Genomic DNA, 14,050 nt, shown 5'->3' on the forward strand with positions numbered 1-14,050 from the left:
CAATTAAGGGTCGATGTGGCATGTTGAGATTCATCTCTGTGGAAAAGCAGGTCACTAATTAAATCACAAGCATTATCTGAACGTGAGAAAAATCTCTGTCCGTGACAGGCAGTATGCGTGTTGCATGAGGGAGTTTGCAAGGACCCTGCAGTGGTACGTGGCATGGCATACATAAGCAACCACACTGTGGTGCAAAATCCCTGTCAATGAGGACTGCATTGCCTGGTGCCAGGGCTGGAGTGCACGTTGTGCTGTTATTAAAGCAGTATCCCCCAGTGTAGGCTTTAACTGTTCCCCATGGGAGACAAAGAAAGGGTTCACTGTCGTTGGGGTAGAGGCTGAACTTGCCCTATACTCCCTGTACATTTTACTAAAAATGCAGCTGCTACTACCTGCATAGCCCCATCCTGGGTTCTGATTCTTGGTCACCCTGAAGAATGACAGGATGCTGGATTTGCAGGATGGTGAACAGATTGTTAGATTGGGAACACAGAGACCTGGATTAATATTTTGCCTCCTTCTTCCATGAAGCCCACTAGGTGTTGTGGGGCTATTAAAAAAATTTCTTTCTTTCAAAATTAACATAAAAAAGAACAGGAAAGGGAAAAAAACCCTCAAAATCCAGCAACTAATAAAAAAAAGAATAGGGGAAAAATATATGAAGTAGAAACAAAAATATAACAACAGTGGTGGGAGATCTACACAAATATTTCCAAATATCTAAAAATAAGTCCATGCAAAATTGTCATAAATATGCTATGCATATATATTAATAAAGTTGTAAGGTTCTCAATCCTTTGATTTACAGGAGGTGAGTAATGTTGGGCTACTCATTCTCTCTCAGCCTAATTTAGAACACAGTGTAGTTTTGAGGATAAAATTTATGCACTTATGCCACTGCTTGGAGGAAAGGCAGGATAATAATGAACTATGCTGGTCTTTCCAGGCCTGGGACCCACCTTGAACCCCCAGGTGGCAGCAGGGACCCCCTGAGATGCAAGCAGGTGACATCAGAGTCATATGACAGGGAGAGACAAAACCAGAGCCTCTGGACCTGACTTATTAAAGATAAATCCTCTCCACCACTGAGAGGCCTCACCTTGATTTCCTGTTACTCCTCTCAGTATGCATGCAAAAAGAGGCGCAGCGTGTGGTACCTTTGCTCTCTGCCCATGCACTTCAGCAACAGGCCCTTCCAAAGAGCAACAAAAATAAACAGTTCTGTAGTGGATTGTGACCAACCAGGCAGGGCTATGTAACCCACCAGAAGGTTTCAACCTAAGGACAGAAGACCACTCTTCTAGGTACACGTATGCCACCCTGAGCTCCTTGGAGGAAGGGCAGGATGAAAATGTGGTCAATGTCTGTAGATTTAGATAGTTCACATATTGACGGAACAATCAAAAAGAATGTAAGGGCTTGTCTTGGAACCTTACCACAAACTAACTAACTAACTGTGAGCTAGTGTGGTATAGTGGTTAGAGTGTCAGACTAGGATATGGACACTCAGGTTCCGAATCCCCACTCTGCTGTAAGAACTTGACAGATGACCTTGGGCCAGTCACACAGTGTCAGCCCAGGGTTGTCAGCCCCCAATTCCCATTTCCTGTGTCAGTGGGGATTTTTTTTTAAGGCCTTTGGGCCAATGGCAGGACCACTTCTGGGGGAAACCCAGAAGTGACAGGGAAACTCTATGGAAAACCACAGAGTTTCTGGCAATTCTTAGAAAGGACTGATGTCACGTCTGGGCTTTCCTAGAAGTGATGTCACACAGCCTTCGTTGCTGTACTCCCTCCCTCCCTGCTCTGTGCCTGGCAACCCTATATAAGCCTGACCTACCTCCCAGGGTTGTTGCAAAGATAAAATGGAGGCAAGGAGAATGATGTAATCCTCTTTGGGTCCCTAATGGGGAGGAAGGCTGAGTATAAATAAAGCAAACAATTAAGTGAATGACTAGACCTCTTTCTGTTTCCAGAGTTGGGAAGAGGGTAGATAGAACCCCAGATTTATGCTTCCCCATTCCCCGCAACTCAAGCCTTTCTTTCACTGCCCCTTCAGCTCTTGCTTTCACGCTGCCCCTGGCGTGAGTACCGCTCAGAGACTGGGAAGCCCTATTACTACAATGCTCAAAGCAAGGAGTCGCGCTGGACCCGGCCCCGTGAGCTTGATGATATCGAAGGTGAGAGTTCCTGGCAGTCAACAAGTGATAAGTTTGGGACTGTAGTGTGGGGGTAAGCCCTGCCTCCCCTTAGATATTAACTGTGGTAACCCTGGCTGCCTTTGTGTCCCCAGTGCTGATCCAGGAAGAGGAAGAGGATTTGGAGTAAGTCCCTGGAGGAAGGGGGAAGCAAAATGTGTGTGCAGGCATAGCGCAGACATTGCCAAAAGGACTGACAAATGGACGTAAGACTAGAGTGGTGATGAACAGTTATCGTTTTTGGTTCCAGCCTCAGCTAGATGCTGGACCATCTTTTTGAAGGCTTGTGTATATTGTCCTACTTGTGGGATTGCTGACATCAGCATACTGGAAGCTTTTGTGCTTTGAAAGATACTTGTGAACTTAAAGAAAATTTAAAAAAGCTTCCAGCCCTTGTGGTTATGTCAAGAAGCCTGAAATTACCCCATGGCTAACTGGAGCTAAGCCAGACTTTTGATGGTCTAGGGCTGAGACTTCTATATATAGTTCCTGAACATACATGAATATACAAATCTGCCTTGTACTAGCAAGGATTGTCCTGTCCTCGATTTATCTCTGGCTAAAAATTAACTTCAACCCTAAGGGCCTTCTCCCACTGTTCCTTTGTGACACCTTTAGGTCAAAATGGGTGATAGCCATAGAAGACAAATTAAATAACTTGGGTTTTACACCCCTAGCACTACTTCAGTTATGGTGGGAACAAGCTAAGTTAATTATATCCCAAAGGTAGAAAAGAGCAAGAGTCCGGTAGCACCTTAAAGACTAACAAAAATATTTTCTGGCAGGGTATGAGCTTTCGTGAGCCACACCTCATTTCTTCAGATACAGCTAGAATGTGAATCCATCTGTCTGCAGGTCAATGTAGCCTGCGTCGGTACTGTAAAGGATTAAAGATATTGAGAGACAAGCAGAGTTAGCAAGGGCGCCTCTATTCATGGCACCCCTCCATTCTAAATACATCCTTGCACCAGCAGCCTATCTCCACTACTTAGAGATAAATAATTATAGAAGGGCCTTTACCCTGGCCAGATGTGCAGCCTTACCTTCTGCTATGCTAGAGGGGAAATTTAAGAAGACACCCTGGGAGGAGAGATTCTGCCCTTGCAAATCAGGGGACTTAGAAACTGTTGAGCATGCCCTCCTGAACTGCAATTTTTATACATTACCCCGTTCAAAGTTTATTGAGCCCCTCTTATCGAGAATGGGACCTGACAGGGCAGGAGAAAGGATTGAGATGCTCCTACAAGGGGATAATCCTTCAATCACTCTTCAGGTTGCAAAATTTTGCATGGCAGCAATGAAAATTCGACGCCATAGAACAGCCTCTTAGCGCAATTGACAGATGTGTCCCAGCTGTAATTTTCTTGTTAAGTGTTATAAGACTCGGACTGTAATTCTTTGCTTGTAAGAATTTATTAGCCCATGTTTTCTGTTTTATCTTGTTTTATCTGGCTAAGGGCTGTAAATAAATTATCTATCTATCTATCTACAAATCTGCCTTATACCGAGGCAGACTATTGGAGGTGCCAGGAAGTGACCCTGAAACTTTTTGCATACAAAGCCTGTGCTGGGCTGCTGAACTATAGCTACAGATGTATGATTTCCAGAAATGATGAAGCCATGGATATAAAGCGTGTCCCCCCCCCCCACATTGCTTCCTTTATAGTACTAGCTACTTTTACTCAGCCTTTTCTCCTTCCTTGATGGGAAAAAATGCATGCTGCTTCCAAACATGGGGGGGGGGGGATAAATTGTGCAAAATTAGCAAGCATAGCTGGAATTGGGCAAATTTTCTTTGTATATGCTGATGACAAAATCATTCATCTTTTGTGTGTCTGTGTCCCTTCCCAAAGTGCAAAGTCCTCAGGGCTCTCACCTTTTATCTCTACTCAGGAGGCAGCAGCTACCTGAGACTCCTGCCAGTCCAAGCCCATCTTCTGCTGCCACGTCAGACACAGAAGGGACCGGCGGTGTTGAAGGACAGGAGACCCCAGGCATCGAGGGGGTTCCTCCTGCAGCTGAAGAGGAAACCATAAGCAGGTAAAGGGAGGAGGGTTATGGAAGGTGTGGATTAACCCCCGGGTTCTCAAAATGTGGTCCAGCATCCCACCCCCGCCCAAGAAGAATCATAAAACACAAAGGAGGAGATAGAGGTCATTCTGGGGATTATGTGCTATTGCTGAAAGGCAAAGCAAAATGAACAGCAATGTTGACCACAACAGAGAAATCTTAATGTGCGTATTAAATATAATTGCAATGAATTGCGTGCATAGACAATTACATCAATAGTAGAAAACACAATGAAATTTCGGCAGAAATATACATAAGGTAATCTCAAGGTAAGTTCCTGTGAGGAGTCTGCCCTGGATGTGTGTCACCATGCCTCTCCACCGTCCCTTGCCCGGTTGCCGTTGGGGTTTCCTCGGCCTCAGAGTTCAGATCTGAGGAAGGCTGCCTCTGCTCAGCTCCAGAGACTGCCTGGTTGCCCGTGGTGCCTGGCAACTGGCAGCCTATTCTCCTCCCCGGCCTCCATGCCTCACAGGCATTTATTCTTTCCCCCTTAGTCTGCGCCCCATCCAAATTTACAAAGGGAGCCTTGGCTTCAGGCCTCCCTTCCTCCCCAACCTCCCACTTCCTCTTCCCCCTCCCTCCTGACCCAAATCCGTGGGACCGAGTGTGCGTTCCCGCTCTTTCCCCTGCTCCTGGCCCGATCCCCATCCCCAGCTGATCAGCGGGTGGCCGCAACCCTTGCATGGGTCTGACTGGCCCTCTGGCTGTCTCCGGGAAGACCTCACTGGGTGAGGCTTGCAGCGGGCCGGGGTCCGGAGGTGTGGGCGGTGGCCGTTTGGATGGCTCGGCTGCACCTTCCCCGTGCCTCCTTGGGACCTTGGGTGGTGGTGGCAAGGTTGGCGAGCGCAAGCCACCAGTGGCTTCCCACCCCTACCATGGCAGCTCAGATGGTGGCAGCTCCCTTGGTGGCGCAGCCTCCTCTTCGGACCCGCAGGTAGGTCCGGGCGGCCAGGGAAGTCCGGGAGCGCGGCTGGTGGCCATGTCTCGGGACAGTTCCTAACTGAAAATTCAAATCTCGTAAGGGAGGACCAATATGGTCCCACAGGAATGAGTAGTTCGGCTATGAGCTGAAGCACAGACAATTGAAGCCGACAGAAAACCTTGCCGCCCCAATCCAAACAGAATTGAAATTGATGGAAGCAGTTTGGCTCTAAGCTGAAGCATGGACAATTGAAGCTGGCGGAGAGGTTTAAGAGCAAGATCTTGGACAAAACTCCTATGTAATTATACACACCTGAGCTTCAGCAATAGTTATTTCACTAGATGCTTAGCACTAGTTCACTATGACACAGACATATGATTCCATTAATCTAGGAACCAGTGATAACACGGTCCAGACGTAAGTAATATGGTTTTGGGATGGATATTTTGTTATGTTGCTGGTTGTTATGTTTGACAGGACTTTGATATTATACAGAAGTCAGGCTATTTTTTATTTACATTATAGATGTATAATTGAACAATTGGATATCTGAAGAAGAATAACTGAAACAAGAGAAATACCGGATTCTTGTCATTACTTTCATTTCTTGCTTGGATTGGTGCCGTGCACCTCTCCGCCGGCTTCAATTGTCCGTGCTTCAGCTTAGAGCCGAACTGCTTCCATCAATTTCAATTCTGTTTGGATTGGGGCAGCAAGGTTTTCTGTCGGCTTCAATTGTCCGTACTTCAGCTCATAGCCGAACTACTCATTCCTGTGGGACCATATCGGAAGGAGCCCAGGCGGCGGCAGCAAGGAGGAGGAGGTCTTGGATTTGCCTTCCCGTGGCGATCCTCCTCGGCCTCCACCCCATTCCCTCTTTATAGGGCCGTGACTTCTCCCCCTCACTCGTCCTCCTATCTCCCAGCCGTTTGTGGGGAGGTCCCTTGCTGTGCTCCTCTCTCGTGATGGCTTCCTAGAGGAGAGGGGACCTATTGGCAAGGGACCGGCTGGGCCTCAGTTCTCCCCGGCCCCCAGGTCGCTCACATGGCCACCATCCTCCCTTGCTGGCGACGCGACCGAAGGGGTGCTCGTTGGCACGTGTGCTGCCCTCCCGGCTCCCTCCGTCGGGGACTGAAGACGGCCCCCCGGGCTAGCTTCCAGGCATGGGTTGTCCCCCTGTGCGGTAAGTATGCGGTGTTGTAGAGGGCCCGCGACGGAAGGGCTAACAGCCGTCGCAGGACAGGGTTATTGGTCATTTGTGAATGGGAGGTTTTGCCTTGGATTTGCCACTCAGATGCACGTTTTCCCCATCCAGATTCTCAAAACTGTGCATGGGGGGTTATTGGCCATTTGTGAATGGGAAGTTTTGCCTTGGATTTGCCACTCAGATGCACGTTTTCCCCATCCAGATTCTCAAAAAACTGCATGGGGGGTTATTGGCCGTCTGTGAATGGGAGGTTTTGCCTTGGATTTGCTTTTCAATAAAAAGTTGTTTGTATCATTGAAAGCTCTGCTATTGTGTTTTTCTTTTAAGGCAAAAGATGTTAACATATGAGTTTTTTTTTCTAAACTAAAACCTCAGTATTCAGGTTAAATTGCCGCATTGGCACTCGGAATTTTTATTTTGAACCTTGGGGTCCCTGCACCGAACAAAAAGGTTCTAGTGGTCCCTGGTCAAAAAAAGGTTGGGAACCACTGCACTAACAAGACGAGTGCAGCAGCAGCATCCTGCCTGTGTTCCATCACACCCAAAATAATAGGCATGCTTCTCTGATACTAGAGAGAATAGGTATGCAGCATGACTAATATCCATTCTAACTAACAGCCATGAATACCCCTCTCCTCCATGAATATGTCCACTCCCCTCTTAAAGCCCTCCAAGCTGGCAGCCATCACCACATCCTGGGGCAGGGAGTTCCACAATTTAACTATGCGTTGTGTGAAAAAATACTTCCTTTTATCTGTTTTGAATCTCTCACCCTCCAGCTTTAGCAGATGACCCCGTGTTCTAGTATTATGGGAGAGGGAGAAAAACTTCTCCCTGTCCACTCTCTCCAGACCATGCATAATTTTATAGACCTCTATCATGTCTCCCCTCAGCCGCCTTCTTTCCAAGCTAAACAGCCCTAAGCGTCTTAACCGCTGCCCATAGGACAATTGCTCTAGTCCCCTAATCATTTTGGTTGCTCTTTTCTGCACCTTCTCAAGCTCTGTAATATCCTTTTTTAGGTGTGATGACCAGAACTGTACACAGTATGCCAAGTATGGTCTCACCATAGATTTGTAGAAGGGCAGTATGATATCAGCAGTTTTATTCTCTATTCCTCGTCTAATTATAGCCAGCATGGAATTTGCCTTTTTTACAGCAGCCACACACTGGGTTGACATCTTCATTGAGCTATCCACTACCACCCCAAGATCCCTTTCTTGGTCTGTCGCTGCCAGCACAGATCCCATCAGTGTATATGTGAAGTTGGGATTTTTTGTCCCAATATGCATCACTTTACACTTACTCACATTGAATCTCATTTGCCATTTTAATGCCCATTCTTCCAGTATACAGAGATCCTTCTGAAGCTCTTCACAGTCCGATTTTGTTTTAACCACCCTAAATAATTTGGTGTCATCTGCAAACTTGGCTGCTTCACTGTTTAACCCCAACTCCAGGTCATTGATGAACAGGTTGAAAAGCACCGGTCCCAACACAGATCCCTGAGGCACCCCACTGCTCACATCCCGCCATTGATTCCTACTCTCTGCTTCCTATTTTTCAGCCAGCTCTCAATCCATAAGAGGACTTGTCCTCTTATCCCGTGACTATGAAGTTTTCTTAGCAGTCTTTGGTGGGGGACTTTGTCAAAAGCTTTTTGGAAATCCAAATACACAATATCCACAGGCTCATTCCTGTCCACATGCTTATTTATTTTTTAAAATAAATTTTATTGGTTTTTAAAACTATAAATTATCATAATTTTAACAACAATTTAGAACTAATGTCAAAATCACGATTACATCGATTGTTGTCTTGATTACAAGTGAACATAAAAGAAACAAATTGACTTCCCCACCACCTCCGTCTACCTCTTAATAAAGTATTACAATCCATCGTTAATATATTCTGATCCTAATATTAATCTCATTATAAAGTTTCATATCATATAAAGTTTTATATTCTGGATCAGAGTAAAGAGTAACTTTCCATTTTTCTCAAATCTTATACATTTTCACAATAATTAATCCAAGCCTCCCATTTTCCCATAAATTGTTAATTATCTCTTTGATTTAATATATCATATTAATTTCTCCATCTCCACCAGCTCTAACATTTTAATAATCCAATCCCTTTTTTTCTGAAACATTCGTCCCTTTCCATTTGGCTGCATAAGATGATCTTGCAGCCATTGTAACGTAAATTTAAAAATGTCCTTTGAATTTAAATGTCATTCAAAATCATACCAAATAACATCATCTCCAATGTTTTAAAGATAATTTTCTATATAATCAATCTTATTTCATTATAAATCTGATTACATAATCCCGAAATGATATCTAAATCTTAACTCCACTACACCATAAATAGCCATGCCACCCATCCAAACTGTCAAAGCCTTCCAAATCCAACAGTCATATTTAAACCAGTCCTTTAGCCATGGTCTAATATTTCCTTCTGCATTTGAAGTAGGTCAGACAGATATAAGAACAGGATCTCTTTATTCTCTCTCATCTCTTCAGGCAGGTTGCGTAAACACAGGTAATTTTCTCTGACCTTCATTTCCATCATGGCTTCAATCTGTTTTTCTTGACCTTCTATCTTCTTCTTTGTTCCCTTACGTCCTTCCATAACTTTTTAAACTGAAAAGTCCATTGCTTGCATATCTGTTTTCATAGTCACAGGCTGGTTCCATTCTTGATCTTCTATCTTCTTCTTTGTGTCCTTGTGTTCTTCCATAACTTTTTTGACAGAAGAATCCATTACTTGCATGTCTGTATTGGTAGTCATCATTTGAGCCTTAACATCTTTTATGTCTTCTGTAACCAAATCCAACTTCTGATTAAATATTTGTGATGATTGGTCAAGAGTAGTCATCATTGAAATCAGTTGAGCCATCTGTGTTGAAATCTGTTTTAATTGTTTAACGCCTCAGATTGTTTGGCTAACATGTCCTGCACTTTTTTTTCCATGGTAAAGTTCTGTGAAGTTTCCTTTGATTTCGTAAAGGCAGGGCGATGTAGTAAGCCGGAACAGGGACGAGTTCCAGACATTTACATAAGTAACTAAACTGAAAAATTGATGGTCATCTGGCAGGAATCCATTGTATGTAATTAATAGAGAATATTTCATTGACCAGCTTAAATATTTTTTCGGGTTGAAAAGATTAATATCCAGCCTTCAAATAACTTTTTAAAATTAACAGTACCAACGAGTTTTACCAGACGCTCTAGGTCGGCAAAACCAGGAAGTATTCCAGAAGTTACCTCGTCGCGGACCTTCTATTGTCTCTTCTCTATGGTTGTTACCTTCAGGAATGATTTTAATGTAGCACGAGTAAGACGAATTTCCGGTCCTACGACCTGCTTCCTGTTGATTTGCTTGCCAAACAATAGAGAGGGATAGTGGATGAAACGCAGAGTCTTCCGGTCTAAGATATCCCCATTGTTATGAAACGTGGCTGGAGGACTCTTTTTACACCGGACAGGTTCTCAAAGGTTTCTCCCTCCCCTTCCTTTAAGAACGCGTCGGATTGGCAGATCTTAAGTCAATCATTCAAGCTCGTTGTTTTAGTTTAAGCTGATCAGTTTGATAAGGTTCCTACTGCTTTATCTGATGGATCTCATACAGCAAAGTCATCCGGTTCAGTTGAGGGAGGAACGAGGTTACCAGGAATGTTTTCTTCTACCCCCCTGTTATTCGATAATGCCAGTGAAGAATGAAAGATTCTTATCTACTCACTTGGGCGTCTGGAGGTGAGGTTATAATCTTAATGTAGTCCTTATGATGTTTATAAGGTGGTGGAGGGTAGAGTCTAATGCCGAAGTTGCGCTCTGGCGATTTCAATCCCTTCGTGCCCGCGGGACCAGCATCCAAATCTCCGGGGGACTTAATAAAGCTCCCTCGGAGTATTTAGGAGATCAAACCGCATAGATGGCTGCAGGGAATTCCTGCTTCCCAGCCCACTTGCAAGGGCTGGGTTAAGGTGCAGTGAATCACCCCAAATTAAACGCAAACTTGGATTCCCCCCAGGAGCCCCTGGGAGAACGTGGCACTCAGCCCAGCGTCACCACCTGTCCACATGCTTATTAACACTTTCAAAAAACTCTTAATAGGTTAGTGAGACAGGACCTACCCTTACAGAAGCCATGTTGGGTTTTGCCCAGCAGACCTTGCCCTTCTATATGCTTGACAATTCTATCTTTAATAATGCTTTCCATTAATTTACCTGGAACAGATGTTAAGCTGACTGGCCTGTAATTTCCTGGGTCCCCCCTGGAACCTTTTTTATAAATGGGTGTTACATTGGCCATTCTCCAGTCCTCTGGTACAGAGGCTGATCAAAGGGACATATTGGATATCTTTGTTAGAAGTTCAGCAATTTCCCATTTGAGTTCTTGAAGAACTCTAGGATGAATACCGTCTGGTCCCTGTGACTTGTTAGTTTGCAGTTTGTCTAGACGTTCTAGGACTTCCTGCCTTGTTACCACTATTTGCCTCAGTTCCTCATTTTCCCCTCTCCAAAATCTCTGTTCAGGAGAAGGAATCTGCCCTGTATCTTCAACAGTGAAGACAGATGAGAAGAATTCATTTAGTTTTTCAGCAATCGCTTTATCCTCCCTTAGAGTTCCTTTACTCCCATTGTCATCCAATGGTCCAACCGCTTCCCTTGAGATTAAAGTAAAGTAAGTAAAGGTCCCCTGTGCAAGCACCAGGTCATTCCTGACTCATGGGGTGACGTCACATCCCGACGTTTACGAGGCAGACTTTGTTTACGGCAGGGGTGGGGAACCTTTTTTTTGCCAAGGGCCATTTGGATATCTTGGACATTATTCGGGGGCCATACAAAATTTATATATATAAAACAAAAAGTAATCAGCAGTGCAATGTTATGCAGGTCTACTCTAAATCCTACTCAAGTACAGTCAGCGGGGCTTACTCATTGGAAAGTGTCAGCAGGCTTGTCCTGCAGATGTCTAGGATCTTAACCTATTGGCAATCTACCCATTTTTGTCCAGAGAAACTATGAAGTACATTTTGTTTACTGAGAAATTTTACATGCTGCCTGGAACTTGACTTGGATGGCCCAGCCTGATCTCATCAGATCTCAAAAGCTAAGCAAGGTCGGCCCTGGTTAGTACTTGGATATGAGACCACCAAGGAATACCAGAGTCGTTATGCAGAGAAAGGCAATGGCAACCCACCTCTGTTCATTTCTTGCCTGAGCCAGCAATGCCGTGGATTGACCTTAGAAGGGTACAGATTGGGGAGGGGCACAGAGTACACAGAGAGAGATGCTGCATGTTTGGTAGTCCATCCTGCACCTGGGACCTTCTGCATGCCAAACAGATGCTCTACCTCTGAGCCACAACCCCTGCCAAGCAGAGGCTCTCCCCCTGATCCACAGCCCCTCTCAAGCAGATGCTCTCCCCCTGATCCACAGCCCCTCCCAAGCAGATGCTCTCCCCCTGATCCACAGCCCCTCCCAAGCAGATGCTCTCCCCCTGATTCACAGCCCCTGCCAAGGAGATGCTCCCCCCCGAGCCACAACCCCTGCCAAGCAGATGCTCTACCCCTGATCCACAGCCCCTCCCAAGCAGATGCTGTCCCTCTGATCCACAGCCCCTGCCAAGGAGATGCTCTCCCCCTGATCCACAGCCCCTGCCAAGGAGATGCTCTCCCCCTGATCCACAGCCCCTCCCAAGGAGATGCTCTCCCCCTGATCCACAGCCCCTGCCAAGGAGATGCTCTCCCCCTGATCCACAGCCCCTGCCAAGGAGATGTTCTCCCCCTGATCCACAGCCCCTCCCAAACAGATGCTCTCCCCCTGATCCACAGCCCTCCCAAGCAGATTCTCTCCCTCTGATCCATATCCCCTGCCAAGGAGATGCTCTCCCCTGATCCACAGCCCCTGCCAAGACGCTCTATTGAAGCTCGCCAGCCGCGAGATCCAGCGGGGAGGGGCTGGCCAGGGGGCCCTCCAGCAGCCGCTTGGGAAGCGTGCGCCAGCCGGGGGTTCAAGCAGGGAGTGGCTTGGCAGGGGGCCGTCTGGCTGCCACGCGGGAAGCGGGCGCGCCAGCCTGGAGATCCAGCGGGGAGGGGGTGGCCAGGGGCCCCTTTGGCGGGTGCTTGGGAAGCTCGCGCCAGCTGAAGGTTCAAGCGGGAAGGGGCTTGGCAGGGGGCCCTCTGGCTGCTGCGTGGGAAGCGCGCACCAGCCGGGAGATCCAGCGGGGAGGGGCTTGGCAGGTGGCCCTCTGCAGGTGGGCCAGGGGCCGGATGAAATGATCCCATGGGCCGGAGGTTCCCCACCCCTGGTTTACGGGGTGGTTTGCCAGTGCCTTCCCCAGTCATCTTCCCTTTACCCCCAGCAGCAAGCTGGGTGCTCATTTTACCGACCTCAGAAGGATGGACGGCTGAGTCAACCTTGAGCCAGCTACCTGAAACCGACTTCCATGGGGATCGAGCTCAGGTTGTGAGCAGAGCTTGGACTGCAGTACTGCAGCTTACCACTCTGCGCCACGGGGCTCCTTCTGAGCCTCAGAAATTTGTACATTTCATTGTACATTTCATTGTGTTTTCTACTATTGATGTAATTGTCTGTGCACGCAATTCATTACAATTATATTTAATACGCATATTAAGATTTCTCTCTTGTGGTTGACATTGCTCTTCATTTTGCTTTATTGCTGAAAGGCAAGCAGCAGCTAGGGTGGCTTCTCCCCATATTGTTCTATACCAGTGATGCTTACAGTGGCACAGGAGCCACGTGTGGCTCTTTGACATGTCACCCCTGGCTCTTCTGAACACTGTTCCCCATTGTGGTTCCTGCCCATATATCAGGAAAGTGAGCCCTTGCCCAGTAATGCTTCTGGTTGGCAGGTGTTTCTCACCTTAAAACAGCCACCACTGGAGAAATAGATAAGCTGTGAGCCTCCCTGCCAAAGATTAAGGTAGATGTGGCTCTTTTGGTTGATTTTAAACACAAATGTGGTTCTTTCCAATCTGTGGAGTGAGTAGCACTGTTCTATACATTATGCAGAATGAATTGATAAGCTGAGCTGGTAAAATCCTGACTGTGCTAAAGTGGCAGTAGAGGGTCATATTTTTGAATGCATGTAAGGAACTTCCTGAACGTCATAAAGTAGCTTATTAGAAAAAGAGAAGGAGCAAATGGCTCAGATTAGCTAGTTCTAATCTAAATCTATGCTTGGGGAACTTTTAAAGGGTGTGGACCCTCGAAGCTGCCTTATTCTGAGTCAAACCGTTGGTCTACCAACATCAGTATTGTTTATTTTGCCTGGCAGCAGCTTTCCAGTGCCTGCCAGATCTTCTTTTAACTGGCAACTTTCTGTGTGCAAAGCAGATAGTTTATCATTGAGCCACAGTCCCGTCCCAAGGGGAAATCCATTGCAAAGTATGAAACACACACACACTCGCCCTAGAGATTGTAGTGGCTGGCTAGAATTCTGCCACCTCTATCCGCCTTGGGTGTAGGATGGCTCTGAGCAAGAATTGTGCAAGGAGTAATTGGAGGAAGGAGCCTGGTTTGTTCCTGTCCTTCAGGAGTACTGTTTCCAGGCAGGGGAAGTGAGTGGGAAGGGCTTAGCTTTAGTAAAACATGCTCATGTGCATGAGAACTGGCATAAACGTC

At 46.4% G+C, this 14,050-nt stretch overlaps 1 protein-coding gene across 1 annotated transcript in view; it reads left to right on the forward strand.

Annotated features, from left to right (window-relative positions):
- PRPF40B (pre-mRNA processing factor 40 homolog B) overlaps nucleotides 1–14,050 on the forward strand; it is a 50,708-nt gene that overhangs the window by 7,544 nt on the left and 29,114 nt on the right. The window contains exons 6-9 of the mRNA XM_056860914.1: nucleotides 2,059–2,179; nucleotides 2,293–2,323; nucleotides 2,928–2,939; nucleotides 4,094–4,237. Coding sequence (XP_056716892.1) covers nucleotides 2,059–2,179; nucleotides 2,293–2,323; nucleotides 2,928–2,939; nucleotides 4,094–4,237 — 308 coding nt within the window. The remainder of the gene's footprint in view (nucleotides 1–2,058; nucleotides 2,180–2,292; nucleotides 2,324–2,927; nucleotides 2,940–4,093; nucleotides 4,238–14,050) is intronic.

Source organism: Euleptes europaea, chromosome 1, assembly GCF_029931775.1.
Source record: "Euleptes europaea isolate rEulEur1 chromosome 1, rEulEur1.hap1, whole genome shotgun sequence".
NCBI lineage: Eukaryota > Metazoa > Chordata > Lepidosauria > Squamata > Sphaerodactylidae > Euleptes > Euleptes europaea.